The 26,652-nt window shown below is 30.1% G+C and overlaps 1 protein-coding gene across 1 annotated transcript in view; it reads right to left on the reverse strand.

Annotated features, from left to right (window-relative positions):
* LOC131847170 (short-chain dehydrogenase/reductase family 16C member 6-like) overlaps positions 1-26,652 on the reverse strand; it is a 36,905-nt gene that overhangs the window by 2,942 nt on the left and 7,311 nt on the right. The window contains exons 2-4 of the mRNA XM_059196649.1: positions 4,687-4,811; positions 3,572-3,682; positions 969-1,216 (exon numbers count right to left, since the gene is read on the reverse strand). Of these exons, the coding sequence (XP_059052632.1) occupies positions 969-1,216; positions 3,572-3,682; positions 4,687-4,811 (484 nt within the window). The remainder of the gene's footprint in view (positions 1-968; positions 1,217-3,571; positions 3,683-4,686; positions 4,812-26,652) is intronic.

Genomic DNA, 26,652 nt, shown 5'->3' on the forward strand with positions numbered 1-26,652 from the left:
CAACATAATGGTTTGTAGAAACCAACATCAAAAATCATATAAATTAATTAAATTATCGAACCTGCGACCATTATAAAGTAATTATAAACAAAAGAAAATTAGGAAATTACTTCTAATTGCATGGTCTTCATAGTTTACTTACTGTATTATATCATTAGTAATTTTTTTATAATTGGGATGTGGAATGATTGTAAAATCCTATGCTTCACCTGTACACGCAGACACATGTTGTCTAATTGTCACGGATGTGAAAGCACATTAATATTAAAGAATGCATTATTTATTTATGACATAGTTTTGTATATGCATGTGAAGTACTTATTCATAAATTCATAACGGCAAATCTCAAAATTGTATGTAGCGATCTCTGATCTCTTTGTAATTAAATAAATCACTATGCATTATGCATTCGTGACCTAGATATTTATGACTGTGACTTAAAAAGTCTACAGTTGGTTGGTTTTAATCAGTACCTACTGTCTAAATTTTATACATTGTTGTAAATGGGTGATAGTATTTCAGAATTATAAATAGATATTTGGTTGTAAAATTTAAACCTTACAAACTTTAGTAATACAATAAACAGGTATATGAGAAATGAAGTAGCAAGTTCACCCTAACTAATTGATTTGTAGTCGAAAAGATGGAGCATCTATCTACCTGTAGATCTGTTTTTGTACCAGATCTGTTACGAAGTAAGTAAGAAAAAAATTAGGTACTCGAGTTACGTTAACTATACCAATAACAACTAGTAGGTATAATGCCATTGCTCATCAAAGGATATTTCTAAATTATAGATATATTTATTCTTTGAATAATAAACATTGACTATGATAAATAGTTCATAATTTATTTTAAAAAAATGTTCTTCGTAGAATACTACTACTTACATTTTTAAAATCTTAAAAACTTTTTATTAAAGAACTAAGTGCATAGAATTTATTATGCAAATGTAATAATTTTCTCACCTCGCATTGACTTCGTCAAACATTCCTGTCGACCTAATGAAGAATGGACATATCAACGAAGTGTGAATGCCTTTAATGCCTCTCGAATTTAGCTCCATTCGCAGTGACTCGTCAAATCCACAAGCGGCAGCCTTGGACGAACAATAGTCCACTAACTTGGACACACCTATGTAGCCCGCCATCGACGCTATGGTCACTATATGACCGTCATTATGTTCAATCATTGTCGGCAAGAACGCTTTCACTGTCTGGAAAAAAGTGTTATAATACTTATATTAATTGCACATGTAGAAACACTAGGTCTAAATGGGATTACAGAGAACCATACTTGTAGCACAGACTAGATCATATTGTTTATAAAAATTATTTAAGGCCTATATATGATTGCAGCTTAATAATAGGTTATTATTATTATGTTACATGAGAAAGGGATTGTTAGTAATGTGCATTATAACCCTATTGCTAGCAATGTTCTATGTTAGGTCGACCTCCACCTGATTCCCTGAACCATTTTGATAAATTCCTGGAGAATTTGCCATGATTGGCTAATTGCCCTGATCTCATGCTTATCTTATCATCCCCCATTGATGCCCCGCCAACGTATACCATAAGCGCAGACAGAAGCACCATTCCATTATCATTCATTTAATAAAACTGTAGGAAACTGTAGACCTGACTAAATGATATTACTCTATGTATTTTTATTGTCAAAGCCAATAATTAGTAGGTAATGTAAGTAACAACTTGACTATTATGATAATAGCACCGCAGAGAAGCGCACTTAATTATAATAATAGGTAGGCAGGTACAATATTAGAAGTAAATCCAGGCTTTTAAATAATAAATGTCATCGGGTAGTGTCTTTACATAAACATCGTTTATATATATAAAATAAGTATGTATATTCGTATAGCATTTACGTTTCTATACTGTTCTTTTCTTTTAGTAAATGTCACCATAACCGTTTTAATTTAGATACTATGCATATATAGATACGAATACGTGTCTCAAATATAATATACATATGTATTTTCATGGATAAAAATACAATAAACCTTTAAAAAGATGTTTACAAGGTACCCAAATTTCAACAGAGTCAAATTCGAGTAAAAAGAAACTATCATCAGGAGAAGTCGCAGACAAAAACTAGTATTTAGATATTTTTATACAGATTTATAGTAAAACTAGTAGTTATTCGCATCTTCATCTACTTTCTTTGAGATAAAGATAAAGATAGCCTACGTCCGTCTCCTTTATAGAAATCATTCATGTCACATGTCACATTTCAATGACATCCTTTCAGCCTACAGGTAGACAGATAGACAGACATGCATATTTACACATTTATGTATTAGTATGGGTGTGTTTTTGTTTACCTATAAATTTTAGCTTTGAAATATTTACTCGGAACAAAACCTAATGACTCTCATTTATCAACAGGCGAGCGCTACTTAAAAAATCATTACAAAAACTTTTCGAGCATTCATATGGAGGTCACTGTCAGCATTATGCACTAATGGCGACGACCGAAACGAAATATAATATTAAAAATGTTTGCTTATATATAGTTAATTGCACGTTATTTTGAACATAAAAAGTGTACTTTGTGCTAATTATATTTTTAAATAATTATGAATAGTTTAGGCAGATACTGTGGAAGTTTTTATGCTACTATAAAATATAAGTTATGCCTATCTTAAAAAATACCTAATTACAATTAACAACCATAGCTATTAATTCAAAATAAAAACCAAACTATGAAATCAAAGGATTATTTTGATTCGTTCGGATTAGTCATTAGTAAGTAATGAAATTTCATGAAAATTGGTTTTTAAATCAAAATATTTTTTTGAACATGTTTGTTGCTTAGGAATATTTTATAAAGTAATTTATTTAGAATTTAAAGGAGCACAAATAGCCTTTTTCGATTCGAGATAACAAACATGATAAAAATTATAATATAATTGATTACCTCCTTTCTTTGCTGATTGAAAATAGTTTATATATCGGCAATAACGTTATGGAACCTTTATAGAAAATGATCACACATCAGTTAGTATGGAATAATCACTCATAGCTAAATATCGAAAAAATGATACATATAACAAGACCCTGAATGGCCAATCATCATAGACAATCCTCGGCAACTATCGTAAAACCACAAGACCCGCCATTCGCTCAAGAAAGCTCAATTTAAAACAGAGATTATACACGTGACTAGCGGTTCTTACCAAAGAAAAAAGGTTTCTTATATTTTTTACAGTTGTTAAGTAGCGCAAGTTGGATTGCAAATTCTTATAGCTTTACAATTCTCATTACAACTGTATTATAGGAGACTAGGTTCATACAAGTATACAAAAATGAAACCCCTTTTTCTTTGTCACGTTATTACCTGAGTATAACTTAAACAATTACATTCATTTTCTTATGGAACGAAAAATTATAAAATTCTGTAGATAATTGGAAAATTTCAGAAAGCGTTTGTTTTAACTTCGCGCTTTTATAACAGTTCGGATTTAATATACATAACAAAGAGCGAAGAACGTCTCTCAGTTAAGTTAGAATAAATTTAAGTTAATATAAATTTAATTGCATAGACTTACCCAAAAGTGAGCGAGTACATTGACATCGAAGGTCCTCTGTATGAGATGGTCTGGAGTGTCGAGCAGATACTGTCCTGACACCACGCCCGCATTGTTTATTAATAATGTCACCTGAAATAACAGTAAAACATAAATTATTATTAATTCATAACAATATGTACATAATTAAATTTTTAGAGATACTAGTATTAAAAAAACAAATTAATGTTTATACTGTTTTCTTTTTACCAATGGTCAAAGTGAATTTGAATTTACGACAATCATTAATAACTAGAACTTATATTTCATTTCAAGTGCTAGTTATTGATGATTATCTAATACTTTTATTTCAATTATTATAATAATGTCAATATTTATATCAACACTGGATAAAATTTGGTTCAATTTGGTAGATATGAATATAAGTTCAGAAAAAAATTCAACAATATCACAAAATGTAATACAAAATCCAGTAGAGACTAAACAATTTTTATGATGTTGATTGAAAAAATAATGCGAAAATAATCTATAGAATAAAAATGTGAATGGCGATTTGCATTTCAATGCATAAGACCACTTATGATATTATATATCTAGTGACTACAGCGTAGACTAAATGTAGTAATTTATCCAGACGGCCTACCTATGTTCTAGTAAATTTAAATAGCTAAAAGTTTCCTATAATTTATTTAAAATGAAATAAGAGAATATACTATATAATATATAAATTCATCCAATTTATTAATATTCTCTAATAAAAATGTCCATAAAAATGACTATCAGAATTTTGCCGTTAAAATTCACAGTAAACAATTATTACACACCTAATTACGATAAATCGCTGTTGAACATAAACTATAATATCAATATAAATATCTATCTGTGTAAGCAATATCAAGGTATTTTATGGTATAATTATTGAATATGATATAAATGTGTCTACCTACATTGTATGTTCAGCTGAATATAACTATGTAGGCTTACAATTCTAGGTAACCGTTTACCATTCTTATGAAACCTTCTCGAAACACCCATTTTCAGTCATATTTATTTCAACATTAAAGCCGAAAATTAGCAATAGGGGCTGATCAAAAATATTTATATCAATAATAAAATGTAATGGAAATGTAACTTACCCTGCCCACCTCTTCCTCGACCTTCTTAGCGACCCTGTAAATGTCTTCTCTGTTGGCGAGATCTACTACGTAACCATAGCAGTTCCCTCCGATACCTTTTACTAATTTGACTGCGTCTTCTAAACCTGAAACAAAATTTTAATCTAGTGTTAAATATATTTAACATTAGCTGTTTACGCTATTTGTGTCTGCTATTTTTGAGATAAGTAACAGCATAGATAAGAGATTTAAAAAAAGAAAAGTTTCCGCCTATAATAGAATATTCCATAGAAATATTCTCATATCCAACTTATATAATATAATAGAATAAGGATAGATAACGTATAAAAGACCAACCATCACTAGCTCTAAACTAAAGAGAATAAGTCGTAAAACTTTTTATTGTTTTCTACGTACAAGTGCTGAATGTATACTAACGAAAAATCAATTAAGAAACCAATAAAATTAATTTGATTCTGAGAAAGTCACTAAGAGATTCTCTATACATAAAATTTTAAGTGTCAGTTTGATTGCAACTTTAGAATTACTATCTATTATTTTTTACCATAATACTTGTAAAAACGCTAGAGTAACTGAGACAGCTCTGTAGTTTATATAGTATATGAGAGCGTTGTGACCTAGTGGCTCTGAATTACATTCAAGAGGTTGTAAGTTCAAATATGGCCTACACCAGAAAAAAACTTTGTGTATTTTTCTGACTCTCTATTAAATAAAACACCGATATCAAACCAAAATGTAACTAGAGAGAGCAGTAAGGTCACCATCTGCCACGTTAGATTCGAATATACCCTGCAAAATATCAGCATGTCAAGTACTGCATTCACCATGATGTAGATAAATTTACAATGCCTCTTTACTATTGCTATAGTAAAATATAAATAGTACTCGATCTGGGATAAAAATCGCAACGAAATGTCTTACTCGAGAGAAAGCTTAATTATACTTAATTACATGTCCCGTCATCCTTTTACCCATTATTTTTTATAATGGATAAAAGGATGACGGGACAATGCGAAAGTGAAAGGATGCAGGTACTATACATTAAGGCTTAGATTGATCTATCATGATTATGCTCTACTAACCCTGTAAGGGGAAGCGTGCAGTTAATACCCATAACATTGCAAGATTTGAAATTAATTATTAATTTGCAATAATAGTATTTTTATAGGTTCATTTAAGTAAAATTGTTATGCAGAGCTGCGCAATAAAGTACTATGATGTGGTAATACATTCTCAGTTTGTACTATAGGATAAATTGTGACGTAGCGTACCTGGAATATAGAGGCGGTTTATATACATAAACTTACTAAATAACTAAGATTGACTTATCTATACAGATAAGTCAATCTTAGTTATTTAGTAATCATTTTTATTTTAATGTACCGGCTGTTAGTGTTTGACCCATTTCTAGATGTAAGTAAGTAGGTGTGTGCTATCATGTTATTCTTGAGTTAATATAATTTGATTACTAGCAAAAGGCTAAATTTTTTTAATTTTAGTAATACTTACTTGAAATCTAATGTAATTTATTATTATTTTATGATTTATTTATGAATATTAATGCAAAAAACTGTTAATTACATTATATTATTCAAAAAGATTGTCCCATTATATAAAAATTAACTTATATGCAGAAATTACTAAGAAATGACTATTAGGTATCTATTTATACTTGCATCAATATTCATACTAGATAATGCTAATAGTTAAATAATATTGTCATGATGATATATTGTTATATATTAAACAATTGTAAAACAATATATTAAACAATTCAATTTGCGATTAACAACTTAGACAAATTTTGAAAAAAATGTAAGTATATATAACTACGCAATTATATACGAGTTAACAAAAGAAAAAAGGTGCAACGACCTCTAGTGCTCTTGAACTTAAATGACACTTGAAAAGATGTATAGCTACTTATAAAGAACCTGTCGGATTTGCCCATTAGCGACCTCGAACGGTAATAATTTTTTTTTATAAATTTGTCGCGCAATGTCGTGTGTATAGAAAGTAACGGACAATGCCGAAAGTTACCGTGGGCGAACATTGTCAAGTTTTGTTTGTAGAAACAACTTTCATATTATTATTTTTTTATTTGCATATACACGAATGTATTGTATCATCTTGAGTTCCGCAGATTATTATTTTGAGAAGTATCAACGTGTTTTGAAAAAGTATGAGAACGTCAAACATTTTAACTACTGACCCCAGGAATTAGTATATCAATATATCAATGTTTAAAGTATATCATGTTTCATATGTATTGGTTTCTAGTGTTTTCTGCATTACTTAGATTTTAGTAAGCAGCATAGCATAACCTATTAGTAATAGGGCAGCCAAAGTCCAAGTTTTGCTTAGTTTGCAACTTCGCGTTCTATGATGTGTGCAAACCTATTTTTTTAATAGGTTATAATAGAATAGTGTTTCCTGTAATACTTACGGTATACGCTGGCGGTACATCGTGAAGAATGACAAAACTCTATTAACAATTCTATGAAATCGTTAGTCCATATTACCACAGATAATATAATATGATATTACTAACAAATACCAATACCTTTCCCCTTAGTCTTCGTATTTACTTTTGCATGTTTTATTTAATTATACTATAATGAATTCACTGTCTTCTATTGCTGAACAGGTGATTAAGTATGTCAATGCCAAGCGCCGCTCCGCTGAGCAGGAAATATTTCCGTGTGTTTCGCAATCGCACGCATCTTGTGCAGGTGAGATTGCTATTCAATCTCTCGTCACGTACAGTTTGCAAGAAAATAAAGTTGCATTATAAAAAATATCAGTACTGACACTTTACGGTTCAAACCATCACTGTCAGTGCTAACGGTTTAGTGGTTCATTCTAATATCTCTCAGATTAATTTAGTTAGTAACATCATCTTTTAATTTATTGGGACTATTTCTTAGATAATATTGAATAATTATTGTTTGATTTTAGACAATGCGAAAATATTAGATTTTTTTTTTATTACCTAAATTAAGTTGTCTAAATATTTTTACTTATATTCATTTACAATATTTTTTTATATATGCTCTAAAATTCTATGTTAATGCAATAAAATTATGCTCCCTAAAAGCCATTGCTTATTACAAACAGTAGGGCACGTTCTGTTTCTGCACTTTCTAATCTATACATGTATAAATATTGTTTTCTATTTTATATTTATTCACTATAAGTTATAAAAAAATAAATATTAATTATTATATACACGTATTTTACTTCTAGCAAAATAGGAACATGTATAATAGTATGGTGCAAGAATAAGAGTAGGCAGTGTGCAATAAATCAAGGATTGTTGGATGATGATGCAATTAAAGTACTCGTTATTTCTTATTTTTTAAAGTCACATTTTGTAAATACTGATCGATGATAGTATTACTTAAATCGGCTTAAATTCGATCGGGTCAAGGGCACGCAGATTGGGAGATAGTTGTAAAAATGCAAGTACAGGCGTACAATGTCAATTAATCAATTTGGAAAAATAAATGTATTCAGAATTCGATGTTATTTTTATGAACTCATATTTCGGTCCCATGCATAATTTATTAAGATTTGTAGGTATTGTATTTTAATCTATACTTTTACGATCTTTTCTAAGACACTATAATGGGATAAAAAACAACAAATTCCTGTAAATAAAGCATTTCCATTCATTTTTATCATTTTAGCAATTTACAGTATTTGTTTTTACTTAAAATAAGAAGGTTTTACTGCCAGTTATAAAATATATTTATTTTGTAAACAACATCTGTAAATATTCTATATGCTCGTTACTTCTTACTTAATTAGACTATTCATGCGCTTATAATAAGTTCATCCTAATGTGATAATCGGCACCCTTGACACTTTACTCTTGAAATTGTTGCACCTGATAGTTCGCGATACAATTCGTCGGACAAGATGCTCGTTGCGTTGCGTAAACCCACGGAATCCGGTTCACCTTAACAGTTATGATTTGGTTCTTCATTAAATTTTATTTTAACATAATGTATAATTAAATGGAAAAATACCGTTGATATTCTATTGGCCGTTGTTATAAAATAATACAAAACCAAATTGTTATTGATGACCAGATGAATAATTTTTAAATAAGTGATGTATAATATTACTTGATATTTTTATATAGTCCACAAACAGATATCTACACTTCTAAAGTTTCATACCTCTATTATGACTATTTAGTATACATACTACAAATACTAACAGAAACTACACTTAAAATAGGAACATTTAATGTCGATTACATCGTAAACATATTTATAAAAATTGTCGGACACATTCACTACTCTACTGAACATAAACTAAAATAAAATATATTAAACATGTTCTAAAGGGTACTGCGTTTTAGGTTAATGCAGTCTCTACACCAAATGGGTGAAATACAGAAAGTATAATAACTAAGTAAATTTAAACTTACGTGATGATATCTAAGACAATGCCAATAAAAAACCTGAACACACATAATCAAGAATTAACTCTGTCTTCAACATCGCGTCCGTTCTCGAATGATCCAAACCAAACTGGTCAATGTCTAGTCTTATGGTCACTGGGTCAATGTGAACCGCTTTGCTCTACTTTAATATTTTAAGACTCATTATTTAATTTTTATTTGTTCTCATGGTTGTATTTTGCATATTATATGATATCTCATTACTGGCCGAATGCCTCTCAACTTCTTACACTTTTACGGTTATTGGCTAATTTATTTTAGGATAAAAATTTTGTTAATTACATTTTTAGGAGACAGATAAGTATTTTTAAACAAAATCACTGTCAAAACAACTATCACTGAAGTTCTACAAAACTTGCTCTGTTTTGTAGAACTTCAGTGATAGTTGTTTTGACAGTGATTTTGTTTAAAAATACTTATCTGTCTCCTAAAAATGTAATTAACAAAACAGAGCAATTAAAGCCTAGACTAAAATGATCTCAAGATAATCACATCACATAAACAAGTAAGGTATTTAAAAAATATACTATTTACAATTATACTCATGTATTCAAAAGAATCAGAGATAATATAACCAAAAACTCCAAGTTAAACCCACTAGTTTTTTTTGGAAAGGAGAAAGTTATAAAATATAAGCTGATTGGTTATTCTATTACTAATGGTGATCCATTTCTATTACTATCGAATCTAACGTTACCTCATCTCTTACGCGCAGTGTGGAATGAACTTAAATCGACAGAATGGTAAATAGACGTTATTGTATTCTTAATTTTTTTTATTTTCGTGATAACTCGAGTGTTATAGTAAATTTACACCTGTTTAAACTGAGAAGCTAAAAACCACAAAGTTTCGCCACCAATTCTATTCTCAGGACGATATTCTGCTATGAACCTCATTCGACTTGGTGGTTACAGAACATAACTTTTAAACTAATTTTGATTGGACAATTTAAGTTTTGCAAGTTTATTTGAGTAGTATTGGCCGACTTTATTAAGTTTATATATTGTAAAGTATCTATTAGAACTTAAATTAAAGTTGTTCTTTTTAAATGATAGGATTGATAATATTAGGTATTAGGTACTTCTCATTTTATACATCAACTAAGCTCTATTAAAAATATCTAATATTATAAAGTGAAGACATGTAAATAGAGAAGTCATGCGAACGAATGCGCGTACTAATAGCGATTACCGTAAAAGCACAAGTCATGTCATTAAGCCATTACTAATAATATAGCTAGTAATTTTATATTGAACTCTCTCTTTTAATTCAATTTGTTTAGACTCAAAGATATTAAACACAACATAATAATAAAATACATTAAACCGTTACATTCAATCAATTTTACAATTTGAAATATTATAACTTTTGTTACGGAGCTGAACTTTTTATTTATGAATTTTATTATTATGACCCTTACAGAGTCATATATTCGTATATATTTTTTTACAAAAACCACTAAAATAAAATATGAAAAGCATTTCCAATTCTGCCAAAATTATTTTAATGGGATCAATTAGGTATACAGTACCCAGTACCTACTCTATTCATGTACAGTGAACCATTTAAATTGATTCAGTTTTGATAAATATTTTACAGAAAATATATATAAGTATACGAAATTAACTTTTAGCAGTTTCTTATAAATCACATAAATGAGAAATTACGTATTTAGTATCAATTAATAATTTACTTTACATTCCTAGGTTGTCCCATACATATAACATGTATATAAAGAGGATAGATCAATTCACACCTGGCAATGCTTAAAAGAACAGGATGAAACCCCTATTCTTAAGTTAGTAGTCTAGCTAAGGTGGTTACTGTACCTAGTGTACTCGACTTAGGTAAATGACTCTTTGAATATGAAGACAAACATATTGTACATATGCTACCAAGTACAACTATTTATCATATTATACCTTTTGCCTTTTATTATCTGCACAGTATACGAGAGCGACTCGCACTTCAATGGCTTTTATTTATTTAACAAGTCCGTTGGAGAGAAAGGAAACGTTTGGAAAGAAAGTTACAAGTGTCAAAACAAGTGATGGCCAAAAGCTACATATTGATGAGTATTGAACACGCTTCAAATACACCATGACGATATGATAAAACATTCACTAACCTTTCTATAAATATACTTAATTAGTATATTATTATTATAGAGATTTATTAAAAAGGTACCGGAATATTAAAAAATCATTGTATGTATTTATTAATTTTATGTAAAATCAAGAATTAAGGTATGTTTATTTAAGTAATATTTTCATAACTCATTTAAAGAAAAATTATATTTAAAATGTTGCACTTTATCTGACATTATTGTTTTTATTATCATCACAGGTTAAAAGCAATAAACATCAACAGCACCTATGTATAATAGTAGAATGATTATGGATGTAGAGTTGCAAAGGTCGTACCAGTCATTCTAGATCTATGTGTATGTAATAAGTATTTTATAACAGTAATTACAGCTAATAATATAAAATAATCTTATCTTAGTAGATACATAATCACCGGAGCAGATCGGAGTCTGAGTTCTATCTATGCTTCAAAATAATATACATTTGTGAGCGAACGTGCCTGTAGATAGCATGAGATAGGCTTAGTCATTTAATAGATGCTATGCTATTATAAGTAATAGATGGTATAACCACAGCACAGGTCTTTAGCAACAAAAATATCTTATGAACTCAAGATACTCTGTTGAATATTGCACTTGAAAGGCTAGATTTTACATTAACTGAAAAGATTTTATGAAGGACACGATATATTTACCAACGAAAAGCGTTTTTGTTTCATACACATAGACCAAGAACATTTAATAACAGTAATTAATTTTAGAATTCTACCAGTTACCTCCTCCAACTTCGCTTGGGTAGTATAGCATTGTATGTTTCGTGTATATTAACATAATATGCACAAATCTTACAGCTAATATAAGCAATATTATATATAAATAAAACATATCTTTCAAACAGCGAAAGAATTTCTCAAATCAGCGCAGTGCGTCCCGAGTTGGCATTCCCCATAACAAAATCCAGTCTCTGTTAATAATATTAGTACAGATTATGTTATTTTTTCACGGTAAAAAAGATTTTTAATAGATATTATCGAGTTTTCTATGGTAATAATGATACCATAAACACAATTACTCGTTCCATCAGAAAGGCCATCAGTTTATTTACAAGATATATTGAAATGCTTCTATTTTTAGGGATTTTAAATGTAATAAGTACGTGTAGGTATGATTTTATATGTATAAGTAAAATCTATACGTAGGCAAGTTTCAAACTAGATCAATCATACTGCTGTAAAATATTGACCTCGATCGCCTTAATATATGTACCTACATAATAAATATATCTACGAGTATAATTATTGCAGTCGATAATTTTTTAAGTTTCGATATTTCCATAATGCCTCGATAACTTATTTTTTTATATATGTATATTAAATTATAATTATTTTTTATTGGTGTGACCTACTTTAAATATCATAAAACATATCTTGATTTCGTTTTTAACCTTATTCGACTCTTGTGGTAATATTTTCTATTTTGCTTTCCTACTAAACTACCGAGCTTTCCCAATGTAAAAGAATTTTTACAATAGATTAAGTATTTTTTGAGTTCTTCCCTATACATTAAGGGATATGCGAAAAGTCAAAACTTTTCTTTTTATAATGTTAATTTAAATAACAATGCGATAAATGATATGGTCAACGAAAATGTTTGTTTATGTTAGATTATCGATATTTATTAATAAAATAAAAGGATGATAATACTATAAAAACATATATTATGACAAGATTTTTTTAGAAATTATAAATAAGGGTAATTGTGATATAAATTTACCAAAAGAATACTATATCAGTAAATAAATAGAGCTAGTTTGAAAAAAAAATTGTGAGATATTTATGATATAATATTTATGATACATTCTTTGACCCATTAAAAATCAAATAGTCAAATAGGAAAAAAATATAAACTTACTGTAACATTTATATCTTAGTAAGATTATTTCAGAAATATAAGAAGGCACAGCAGTTAGTGGTCATTAACTACATCGCGGCACATTCACTTTATATCATTCCAACTAAAATAAAAAAAAGAATAATACATGCACATACTATTAACGTATTTTGCAACCGACGGCCTTCAGAGTGATGAAACTCAAGGTCAATTTCATTTTAAAAACAAATTTATTAAGGTATTACAACAAGGTTCTATTCATAGACACCGTTATACAAACAATTATTTAATCTAAAATTATCATGTAGTATATATATTGTAACTTTGTTTGTATACATAGAAAAAGTAATACCACCGATAATATAATATTACATAGTACTACGTAGTTGAATGTATTAAAAAATAGATTTTTTGATCTCCTAGTTAGTAAAACCTGATACACCATCGACTGTTTTCCCAGAGATACAAACTAGAATTCAATATGGACATGTATAATTACGATATTATAAAACCCATTTAATAATGGAAGTGAATTATATATATCAACTTATAATTCTAAATAGGTATACTTAATGGGTAGAGAGATAACAACTCTTATTATTACTTTATTATATGTATATAATTATATATACAGATAATTAAGTACCACCAATTGTTAAAGATATAGTTTATTTTATTTATTTAAATAATTAATAAAAATATCGTTATATCTCACTATTCAGTCATGAATCCATCAATGCGCGGTCTAAACTACAAGGGTGAAAAACTAGAAATTTTGCTAGACCAGCTATGACCTATTTACAGCTGGGTTAAGCCATATACAACTATTTGCACAACGTAAATAAGCGGTGCCCTAAGTATAGAGAAAACGTTTGACATTTCCAAGACATTTACTCCGCAAATGGATATATCTAACAAGTTTAACAAACAAAAGCAGAGTAGCGCGTCCATTTTCAACGCGTCAGTATGTGAAAACACATACACAATGGCCTCAACAACATTCAAGTGTAATATGAGCTCTTCAGCATCACTGTTTAATGACCACACACACCGGTACAAGTAAACTAACGATCTTCTATTGTCCTGAATGTTATGTCACGTGTGGTCATGTTGCTCTTGCTCCGGATTTTCGTATTACAACACTTCAAAGCAGGGTTGCCAACCTTAAAATAATAAGCCAAAAGTTGTTACCAACCTTAAAAGTAAAAATACTAAGAAATGAATGATCTGATTCACTCTCTTACTTTAATTCAATTTGGCCCTTTAATCGCAAATGAAAACATATGATTGTATCTATTTGATCCGAATTTCGGATGTTCACGTACTAAAGTTCAAAAATCTCGTAATTGTATAATAATAATACTCGTAAGGTTGGCATCCCTGCTTCAAGAAGGGCATGGTAATAGTCTCTACATGGCGTAAATCAGCATTAGTAGTAAGTATTTAGTGATATATTACATGTCTTATATATATATATAAACACCTCTTTGGGCACTTTGTTGATCACGCCACAACCTAAACACTTGCCGATTCCACCTTTTGCACTGAATAACTTGACTCCTATCGCGTATATCTCAGGCGGGGTGGCAACGTCGCATTCTATTTTGCGATGTGGCCATATATATTCGTCGATAGTACGATATACTCGACACATTTTTTACTAATAATTCGTGCATGACTGGCTCCGAACGGCTAAATTTTTGGTATACGCAAAGACTTTTTGGCTCTGAATATATTTCAAAAATCAATTAATTATGTTGATCACTTTATATACTCGTCCTTACTGCGATACTTATTTTCATCCGAATATATATAGATACCGTAACGGTCTATCAATTATGAATTTATTAATTTACTAATGTAGATATTTTATATTCGCAATGCTCCATACATAGTAACTCCACCGTTGCAGGGGGAGCACCGTACACCGCACCCCGCGCACACAAACAAATTAGATATTTTTTGAATACACAAAGACTTTTTGGCTCCGAATATATATTTCAAAAATCAATTAATTGTGTTGATCACTTTATATACTGGTCCTTACTGCGATACTTATTTTAATCCGAATATATATAGATACCGTAACGGTCTATCAATTATGAATTTATTAATTTACTAATCTAGATATTTTATATTCGCAATGCTCCATACATGCAAGCTCCAGCAACGGTGGAGGCAGGGGGGAGCACCGTACACCGCACCCCGCGCACACAAACAAATTAGAATAAATTAAATTCATAAGATTATTTATGTATTTCGACTGCCTCGGTGGTCACACCGCTTTACATCCGATGGTCGCGGGTTCGATTTCCCGCACGGTGCAAACATATGTACTCATCGGTCATCGATTGATTTCATCGGTCTGGGTGTTTTATATGTATATTATATATGTATTTACAAGATAAAAATATCTATTTATATCAGTTCAGTATCAGTCTGTGTTAATTGTCCAGCGCTATTTATTATATTTTTATAAACGGTTATCTTTTTCCATCGCACCGCTCGCTATCGACAGTGAATTCATAGAAATGTCACTCTAAAAACAAAAATAGTTTTGTGTTTTGTATTTCAAATACTAAATGCAAAATAGGTATTTTCAAAATACTTTTTCAAAATAAAGTACCTTTTGAATTTTTGTCCAAACCTCAGATATTTTATTTATTTTACATAGGTATATCAATCATTACATAGTGTAGTATAAAACAAAGTCGATGTCGCATCTAACAGTACATAAATAAAGAAAGAAGACTTTTTGGCTCTGATACCGTAACGGTCTATCAATTATGAATTTATTATACCTAATCTAGATATTTTATATTCGCAATGCTACATACATTGTAATATCCGCCTCCATTCATTGTAACGGTGGAGGGACTAAATAGTTGAATAAAACTGAATAAGCAGTTGCTCCACTCTATAGGTATGCGTCGTCGTCGTATGCTGTTCATTTTTTCACTCGTTTTGGCGCCAAGAGAGGGTCACATAGTCGTGGTCAAGTTAAGAACTTATAATTTAATTTTGATGACAATAGATACAAGTAAAAAGTAGGTATTATATTAATGTACGTAAGTACTGTACTTAAAAATATTTATTTAACTGGAATTTAGAAATGTAAACATAAGAAATTGACTAGTATTTTACATAAATATCTGTGACTGAAGGATTGATACAGTATACAAATATGTTCACTGATGTACAATATAGCAGCACTAATAATAATTAAGACAGTAATAAGAAAACTATAATATATTTTTTATACAAAAAACAACACAAAGCTTTTACTTTTAAAGCAATAAATTGACAAGTTTAATACGCGGGGTGCACCGACCTTTGACCTTATAACAGCTGATTCGCGCGTAACGAATTACATTGCTACTTATATTACTATTTTATAGTGGATATTTCACTATAAAATATTATTATTTCTTTAGATTATGACATAATAGCATAGTTTACATGATTTTAAGGGAAACATACGATAAAAAAAATTCCCGTAAAATGTAAAAGATAAAAAATGGTTATTGTTGGTTATCCTTGAGAGATAGACATATACCATCACGGACTTTTTTGTTGACCTTATTTTGATACATCTCAAAGCACTAGACAATACGCATTTTCATTAAACAGTATTGTATTTTTTTTATTTATTTAACTTTAATGCACAAAAAAATTTGTACATGTGGCGGACTTAATATCTTGCCGCGTTATTTACCAGGCAACCATGAGTGGTGCAGCGAAAGATTATTGGCGGTGCACTAATATAAATAAGAAATGTCAAAAAAAGATATATAAATACAAAGCAAAATATACATTTCTATAAAAAAATAACAATATACATACATAAATATATAACCCATAAATGTATAAATAAATACATAATGACCCGATAATCAAATTATAAGTACAGTCTCAAATTGAAAGTAAGAAAAACAGAAAATATAGAGAGAACTATAGGGATATAACAAAAAGATGTTAAAAAAGGAGAAGGACAGTAAAAAAGTTACAAATTTAAATAATATTCCCGCAATTTCTGTTTAAATGAATTTATTACATTATTATATATATTAGGCATACGACTAGCCTTATGACTGTTACTTTTTTTTTAATCTATACATCTATACATGTAAATAAAATTGGAGTGTCTGTTTGTAATATTGAAATAACCGTTTTTACTACTTGCATATGAATATAAATCCGGTACATACACCAAAATAACATATTTTACAAGTTTTGTCTGTCTGTCTGTCTGTTTGTTCCGGCTAATCTCTGAAATAGCTGGACCGATTTTGACGGGACTTTTTTTGGCAAGTAGCTGATGTAATAAGGAGTAACTTACGCTACTGTTATTTTAGAAAAATAAAATAAAATTTCACGCGGACGAAGTCGCTGGGGCCAGCTAGTCTATAGATATACCGAGATTTAATATTTAAGTTGCTATTATGTTGTTGACAAAATTTTACTGTAATGTTACTATTACGTTATCCTACACAATTTGTATTATTTTGGATGAATAAATAAATAAATAAATAATAATCTATACATCTATACATATAAATAAAATTGGAGTGTCTGTTTGTAATATTGAAATAACCGTTTTTTACTACATGCTTATGAATATATATAAGGTACATATACCAAAATAACAATTTTTATAATTTTAGTCTGTCTGTCTGTCGGTCTGTTTGTTCCGGCTAATCTCTGAAATGGCTGGACCGATTTTGACGGTACTTCTTTTTGGCAGGTAGCTGATTTATAAGGAGTAGGTTACTTTTATTTTAGAAAAATAAAGTTTAATTCCACGCGGACGAAGTCGCGGGAACAGCTTGTTTTTAATAAAAACATCTTTTTTGTGGTACTTGAGAATGTTGAAGCCTGTTGTTTGTAATATTGAAATAACCGTTTTTTACTACTTGCATATGAATATAAATACGGTACATAATACACCAAAATAACATATTTTACAATTTTTGTCCGTCTGTCTGTTTGTTCCGGCTAATCTCTGAAATGGCTGGACCGATTTTGACGGGACTTTTTTTGGCAGGTAGCTGATGTAATAAGGCTACTACCTAGTAACTTAGGCTACTTTTATTTTAGAAAAATAAAGTTAAAAACCACGTGGACGAAGTCGCGGGAACAGCTAGTGTATAATATATTAGAGATACCTACGTGTTTTTTTATTGATGACTAGCTGTACACGGGATTTCGTCCGTGTGGAATTTAACTTTATTTTTCTAAAATATAAGAAGTTAAATTCCACGCGGTACAGCTAGTTGTCGGTAGTCTAGCGATTTAGCTAGCACACTGCTTTGATTCCTGCTTTGGTGGTCGAGGGTTCGATTCCTCGCACGCTGCAAACATTTGTATTCGTGAGTAGGATTGTTTGTAACGGTCTGGGTGTTTTCTATGTATAGATAATATATATGTATTTACGAAAAAAATCTTTGTATTTATATCAGTTGTCTAGTACCCATAACATAATCTTCAGCTAGCTTAACTTGGGTCTAGATGAAGCTGTGTGAATTGTCCTGAGATTACTATTATTATTAATTGGTACACAGGTAAACTACTAACTAGGCCATATTGGTGTTGTTTGTTATGGTGAAAAAACTAGTATATATATAAGTTACACGTACAATTTCAAAGACTTATTTCTTCAAAACTACTGGCTATTCTGAAATAAAACTTTAGGGTTTGTATATGTAATGTTTGCATATAAAATATGATTAAAGGTTACCAGTGTATTTACACTTTTACTGAACAAACAGAGTTGTTTAATAGTGAAAATATTGTGTGGAAGACATCAATTACTTTCAGTACATGTATAGCTTTTCTCTTTTCCTAATTATTATTATTATTAAGTTTAAAGTGGTTGAATTTTACGTAAGGGGTATTTATACATTATTTCTAATTTACCATTTATTTTAAGTTTTTTAAACTCTATTCATCGAGACCTATCTAATGAGTCCAAACACGATATTTCTGCTGTAAGTTTTCAAAGAGTATGTTCATCATCTGATAATACTGGTGCCAGCATGAAGTCAAGGTTAACAGATAACTAATTACTTTTATTTCGTCAAAATCTTTAGATTACGTATAATAAATTCATAATATCGCTACCTATTCAAATCAAAACAAGTATTAGGTACTTCATGTACTAGTATATAAATTCATCAACACACAAGTAAATGATTTTTAAATATATTCAGAGCCAAAAAATCTTTGTGCATTTAAAAAAAATTGCCGATACGGATTCACTATTGCAGGAAATTGTTGAAAAAATATATATCGCGTATAGGTATCTACTACTATCGACGAATACATTTGGCAACAACGCGCAACATATGCGATGTTGCCGTTCCGGCCAAGACCATGCCGGAACGGCAACATCGCATATTAGAATACAAAGATAGTGATAGAAAGAGAGAGACAGTGGAATCAGCAATATCTACGGATCGTGGCTGGATCAACTAAGTGTGCAAGTTTATATAAATGTATATATATATATATATATATACATTTGTCTTTAATTCAAAGGAAATATAAATAATGAACGCATCACATTTAAAACAGTATAAATAGTTAATAATTTAATAATAAGTTAATAGTTTAATAAGTACGTACGTAATATTATCACATGGTAACAGCACGTATTATGGCAAAAATAAACATCGGCTGATTTGAAAAGATTTATTATAGTAATAATAGTAATCTCAGGACAATTCACACAGCTTCATCTAGACCCAAGTTAAGCTAGCTGAAGATTATGTTATGGGTACTAGACAACTGATATAAATACAAAGATTTTTTTTCGTAAATACATATATATTATCTATACATAGAAAACACCCAGACCGTTACAAACAATCATACTCATGAATACAAATGTTTGCAGCGTGCGAGGAATCGAACCCTCGACCACCAAGCAGGAATCAAAGCAGTGTGCTAGCTAAATCGCTAGACTACCGACAACTAGCTGTACCGCGTGGAATTTAACTTCTTATATTTTAGAAAAATAAAGTTAAATTCCACACGGACGAAATCCCGTGTACAGCTAGTCATCAATAAAAAAACACGTAGGTATCTCTAATATATTATACAGTAGCTGTTCCCGCGACTTCGTCCACGTGGTTTTTAACTTTATTTTTCTAAAATAAAAGTAGCCTAAGTTACTAGGTAGTAGCCTTATTACATCAGCTACCTGCCAAAAAAAGTCCCGTCAAAATCGGTCCAGCCATTTCAGAGATTAGCCGGAACAAACAGACAGACGGACAAAAATTGTAAAATATGTTATTTTGGTGTATGTACCGTATTTATATTCATATGCAAGTAGTAAAAAACGGTTATTTCAATATTACAAACAACAGGCTTCAACATTCTCAAGTACCACAAAAAAGATGTTTTTATTAAAAACAAGCTGTTCCCGCGACTTCGTCCGCGTGGAATTAAACTTTATTTTTCTAAAATAAAAGTAACCTACTCCTTATAAATCAGCTACCTGCCAAAAAGAAGTACCGTCAAAATCGGTCCAGCCATTTCAGAGATTAGCCGGAACAAACAGACCGACAGACAGACAGACTAAAATTATAAAAATTGTTATTTTGGTATATGTACCTTATATATATTCATATGCATGTAGTAAAAAACGGTTATTTCAATATTACAAACAGACACTCCAATTTTATTTATATGTATAGATGTATAGATTATTATTTATTTATTTATTTATTCATCCAAAATAATACAAATTGTGTAGGATAACGTAATAGTAACATTACAGTAAAATTTTGTCAACAACATAATAGCAACTTAAATATTAAATCTCGGTATATCTATAGACTAGCTGGCCCCAGCGACTTCGTCCGCGTGAAATTTTATTTTATTTTTCTAAAATAACAGTAGCGTAAGTTACTCCTTATTACATCAGCTACTTGCCAAAAAAAGTCCCGTCAAAATCGGTCCAGCTATTTCAGAGATTAGCCGGAACAAACAGACAGACAGACAGACAAAACTTGTAAAATATGTTATTTTGGTGTATGTACCGGATTTATATTCATATGCAAGTAGTAAAAACGGTTATTTCAATATTACAAACAGACACTCCAATTTTATTTACATGTATAGATGTATAGATTAAAAAAAAAGTAACAGTCATAAGGCTAGTCGTATGCCTAATATATATAATAATGTAATAAATTCATTTAAACAGAAATTGCGGCAACATTATTTAAATTTGTAACTTTTTTACTGTCCTTCTCCATTTTTCACATCTTTCTGTTATATCCCTATAGTTCTCTCTATATTTTCTGTTTTTCTTACTTTCAATTTGAGACTGTACTTATAATTTGATTATCAGATCATTATGTATTTATTAGATATTAACTATTATATTATGCATAAAAAATATTTGTAATAATAAAGAAAATACATTTAAAATGTTTTACTTGTTGTGTTAGTTATTTATAAGATCTTACTATAATTGTTAGCTGCTTTACAATTTAGAAAGTACAATAGGTAATGTAAATTAAAATTAATTGAATACTTAACAACGTTTTGTTCGATTAAATTCATTTAATTATTAAAATAGTTAATTTAAAATTAGAATAAAGACAAAAAAAAATAACAAAAAAAAAATCGGTGGCGGGAATCGAACCTTGAGCGTCCGTTTGGTAAGTTGATTTGAAATTCAAAGGCTTATTTCTTCGAAATTACTGGTCATTTTGAAATAATACTTAGGGTTCGCATACCCTTATCGGATACTACTACTACACGGAGTTTCGTCAAAATAAAATATCTAGGTTAGGTATAATAAATTCATAATTAATAGACCGTTACGGTATCTGTATATATTCGGATCAAAACAAGTACTATGAAATAAGAACGAGTATATAAATTGATTAACACAAGTAATTGATTTTTGAAATATATTCAGAGCCAAAAAGTCTTGTTTCTTTATTTATGTACTTGTTAGATGCGACAGCGACTTTGTTTTATACTATACTATGTAATGATTGATATACCTAAAATAAATAAAATATCTGAGGTTTGGACAAAAACTCAAAGGGTAATTTATTTTGAAAAAGTATTTTGAAAATACCTATTTTGCTTTTAGTGTGTACTTTAACTGTTATGTTTTAAGTAACAATGTTTAATTATAATTACTCCTACTGCACCAACACTCCGCACGTGCAAAAAATTGTGCTGTTTCATTATTTTTTAGTTCAATTAGTGGTCTACCTAAGTCCTGGGCTAAGGGGGGGAGAGTCATGACGCCCCCATGACTCCCATGACCTCTATGACGCTCCCCCCTGGATCCGCCGTTGCGTCTTCTCTTTATTCGCTCAGTAACTTTGTTACAAAAGAAAAGATTCCCGTCCAAAAAATAATAAGTATTGAGGTTTGATCTGGAGTCACGTTACTCCAGACTGATTTCTATAAATATTTAGATTAGATAGACTATTATTCTTGAAATACTAGCTAGACATTATTAAGTTACTGTAGCCATAATGTAGTAGCCCAAACGTGCCAATGAGGAAGCCCTTGGCAAATGCTGCACCCTGATTGGCCCGTTTGAATTGGATCAAGAACTGCTCGTATGCCAAAAAGGTGGATTTGTATAAAATCGTGTATAAATCGCTTAATTATTATTATTACTCGTCGTGACAGTTGTGGCTCAAAACGGATCAACTATTTATATATGGTCAGCTGGCATTAGATCAACAAAAGGCCTCCGGATCAACAAGTGAAAATGGATCAACAAAAAACTACCTATACGGCACGTCTGAGCCACAAAGTGCCCAAGGGGATATATATATATATATATATATATATATATATATATATATATATATATATATATATATATATCTTATTTATATACATAACGACATTATAATTTTTACAGTATTCTATTCTACACTATATAATAAACGGACTGGAAAGAGGATTAACGGTTCAGATAGACTAGTGGCGGCCTCATAGCTATCAATGTCCTAACCAAATAAGATCTAACTCCAAGTGATCTTGGAAATCTTAAAAAAACATATCCCATGGTTACCGATATACACATTGAGACACCAAATTAACTGCAGTGATTTTCAGAAAGGCTCGCGTCATGGACGACCTAACATAGCACAGGGGCTACTTAACCCCATTACTTATAATCCCCTCCCCATGAAATCACTGCAGTTAAATCCCGATGGGCAAACAGAACTTGATAACCTTCATATGATCCTTCAATGATGCCTAGAAAGCATACACACATCCATACACAATTCTACAAATCATCTATACAATATCACATTTCTACGGCGTGTCTTATTGCCACGTAAGTACGTGGGAATATTATTCTGAAAATCATAATATAAACTTCTTGACAATTTACATTGACAACAATATGAAGTGAAGTCACAACAAAATTAGTTTATTTATATCTAAATATTTACAAAGTGTTCATTTGAAATGACGGTACATATTGTCGACATTGTTCGTTTTCCGCATTGTTGTGTTTTGCAGTTTGACAACTTTTACGTATTACAAATATATTCATAACATTTATATTATATTATGTTACATGAAATGTATAACATAAACATGAAATATAATTAATAAAGAACTAATCTATGTTATCTGTTGAAAAAAAGGATATGTAGATCACTGAAAACTGTCTTCAAAAGCATTTTAAAACTGGTTAGATCTTAATCATACGCGACGATTTTACAAGCAAATTAAGATAAATAAGCTATTAAATAAAAAAGAATCTTAAAATTTGGATAACTATAAAAAGGTTCTGAAGTAACACACGTACCTATAGAAAATACAGTAAATTGCTATTTCATCTTTGATTAAAGTTTTTTTTCGTTCAAGACATAGAGTATAAATGAACAATTAAAAGACAACAAAGAACTCGTGAATTTATATTATTTTTATTGGATAACAATGGAATGGTGCTCCCGCCTATGCCAAGGGTTTACGATGGTAGGGCACCAGTGGAAAATGATAAGATGAAAATAAGCTGAGGTCAGTTAACCCATCGTGACAATTCACGACGCTCGGAGATCAATCTGACATGGAACATTGCTAGCCAGTCCACTTTATTAACAACCCCTAACAACTATTAAACGGAATGTTTTTTTAATCGGCTTTCAGCTAAAACTACTATATTGCAAAAATTTTTTAATTAGGAGTTTAGGAATAGATGCACGCATGGTCAAGGCACATACCGGTTGCATAAGTCGATACAAGTGCAGAACTTCTTGTGTGCATGAACAGTTTATACAATAATTGGAAATATCGCGTGCAAAGCCACTGTAATCCTTGTCCGAGTTGGAAAGGTTAAGGTTTTGTTCTCAACATTAGTACCTAGTTTGTTAAAACTCATTCACAATATAGTAGTCTTTGTAATTTTTAGTTGTTTCAAACTTTATAGACTAGCCATGCGTATTTCAGTGTTTTAGGTCTACAAATCATATAGTAAACTAAAGATTAATCAAACTAATTGTGTATATACACTTATGTTTAGAGTCAACGACATATAGGGCACCTATTTCTTTATGTCGTTGACTATTGTGAAATATGTAATAAAAATAATTAATATTTACGATAATATCTTAATTATAGCTTCAATAAGCATTACTACTACCTGAAAACTTATTACTTATAGTAATGAAACCTGACGGTTTCATTGTTGGACGTTGTTGCAATACATTGCAATCAAGCGCAAATCGAAAGTTTGAACAATTCGAAATACTGACAGGCGACTCTACAAAAATAGGATGGCAAATTAACACAATCGTGAGTCGATAGGTTGTTTTGAATGTAATATTACTCGATGATACAACATTCTTTTGTTTATTTTTTTAATACTTCATTGAAAATAAATGTCATAAATAAAAGAAAGAAGGAAAAAAACATATCATGCCTAGAACATTTATACTTATACCTACAATAATCACATCCACACAATAGGTTTAGAGTTATATGTAGGAAGCCTTGAAGTTTCTAAATAAGTAGTAATAAAACATTATGATTATATTTTTTAAGTAACGTACGTAAATACCTTTTTCTTTCTGAAACTATTTTATGACTTATCGATAGTGGAAGAGTTGTTCATAAATTCGCTTTCACGTTGCCATACAGATCGCTTTATTAGTTGTGTTCCAATTTAATATTATACAGCATTGGTAAGCAAGAATGTAAATATGGCAACCTAATAGGAGAACAACTCCTCTGATCTTCAACTTCATCTAGTTTTATATGTTCTGACTTATTTTCATAGACAAATATTTGACGTAAGTACAATAATGTATTTAAGCAAAATAAACTATTGTATCTCTAATAAGAATAAATTAGCATTTTGTTGAAGTTTCGTGACAGCTACATCTAATTGTTACGATAGTAGGTACTTATAGATTACACAGACTGACTCACGGTTGTAGAACTCTATACTTAGGGTAACAGCTGTAAGTATAGAATAGATTAACTTGTAGATGTATGTAGAACTATGTAGATGATGTAGATTCAGTATAGAAGTAAACAAGTACAGGGGCCATTTTCATGGAAAATTAGATGAGTAATAAATAATAATTAGATGAAAACTAAATTATAACCATCTAAAATATAAAAATATAACATACAGACCGTCACGTCTGTTATCATATCACAGATGTGATAGTTAGTTAGAGACATTTTCAACTAACGATATCGTAGTGAACCCAACACTCAACATTCCCACATTTTGTTTATATTTTAAATCAAAGTGGTAGAGGATGAGCTACCGCTTCTTCATTTTTGGTTTGTATTTGTAGTATTAGTCCGAAATATAAACTGACACAAAGTTCTTTTATATAAATATATGTAATTATATATATTACTACGTATCCAACTTGGTCAGTTGTTACCTTTTACGCCTCTACATAACCTGGATATATAATATCACTACTAATTAGATATTAATATACCCTATTATAACTCAATTAGAAAAACTATTAGGATGAAAGCTATTAAAGGTCTCCAATTAACACAATTTAAATACTCGTAAGCGTTACTTATAATATATTCATCAGTTAGTTATATAGGTAATATGTTGATTAACATTATATACGCCAGCGCAGTCGTTGTCAGGAAAGGCATTGTGCTGTCCTTGGTGGCAACATATGAGGGAATGCATTCTTCGTAAATTACAGCGAACTTTTCATTAGTGGTACTATTAATTTGTTTTCCATATCTAATAATTGACATTCTGACTTTCCTTAGTATGAATAGTTAAGTTTAAGGTTTTATTTCACAAACCAGTGACTATAGTCTTGGTAAAATTTATATAACAACAACATTGTAGTAAAATCTATGCTAAATTCTTTACAAAAAATTCTCTCTCTGTACAAACCACGAGTTTTGTTCTTTGTAGTTTGTTAAATTGAAAAGATGAGAGTAAACGGAGTGTGCAGCAAAGTACTACTAGAATTGCTATTAGTTACATTTATAATAGTTGAACATTTTTGTTTCCAAACCAACAGACTAA

Source organism: Achroia grisella, unplaced genomic scaffold, assembly GCF_030625045.1.
Source record: "Achroia grisella isolate CSIRO2021 unplaced genomic scaffold, CSIRO_AGI_Agris_v1 utg516, whole genome shotgun sequence".
Lineage (NCBI taxonomy): Eukaryota > Metazoa > Arthropoda > Insecta > Lepidoptera > Pyralidae > Achroia > Achroia grisella.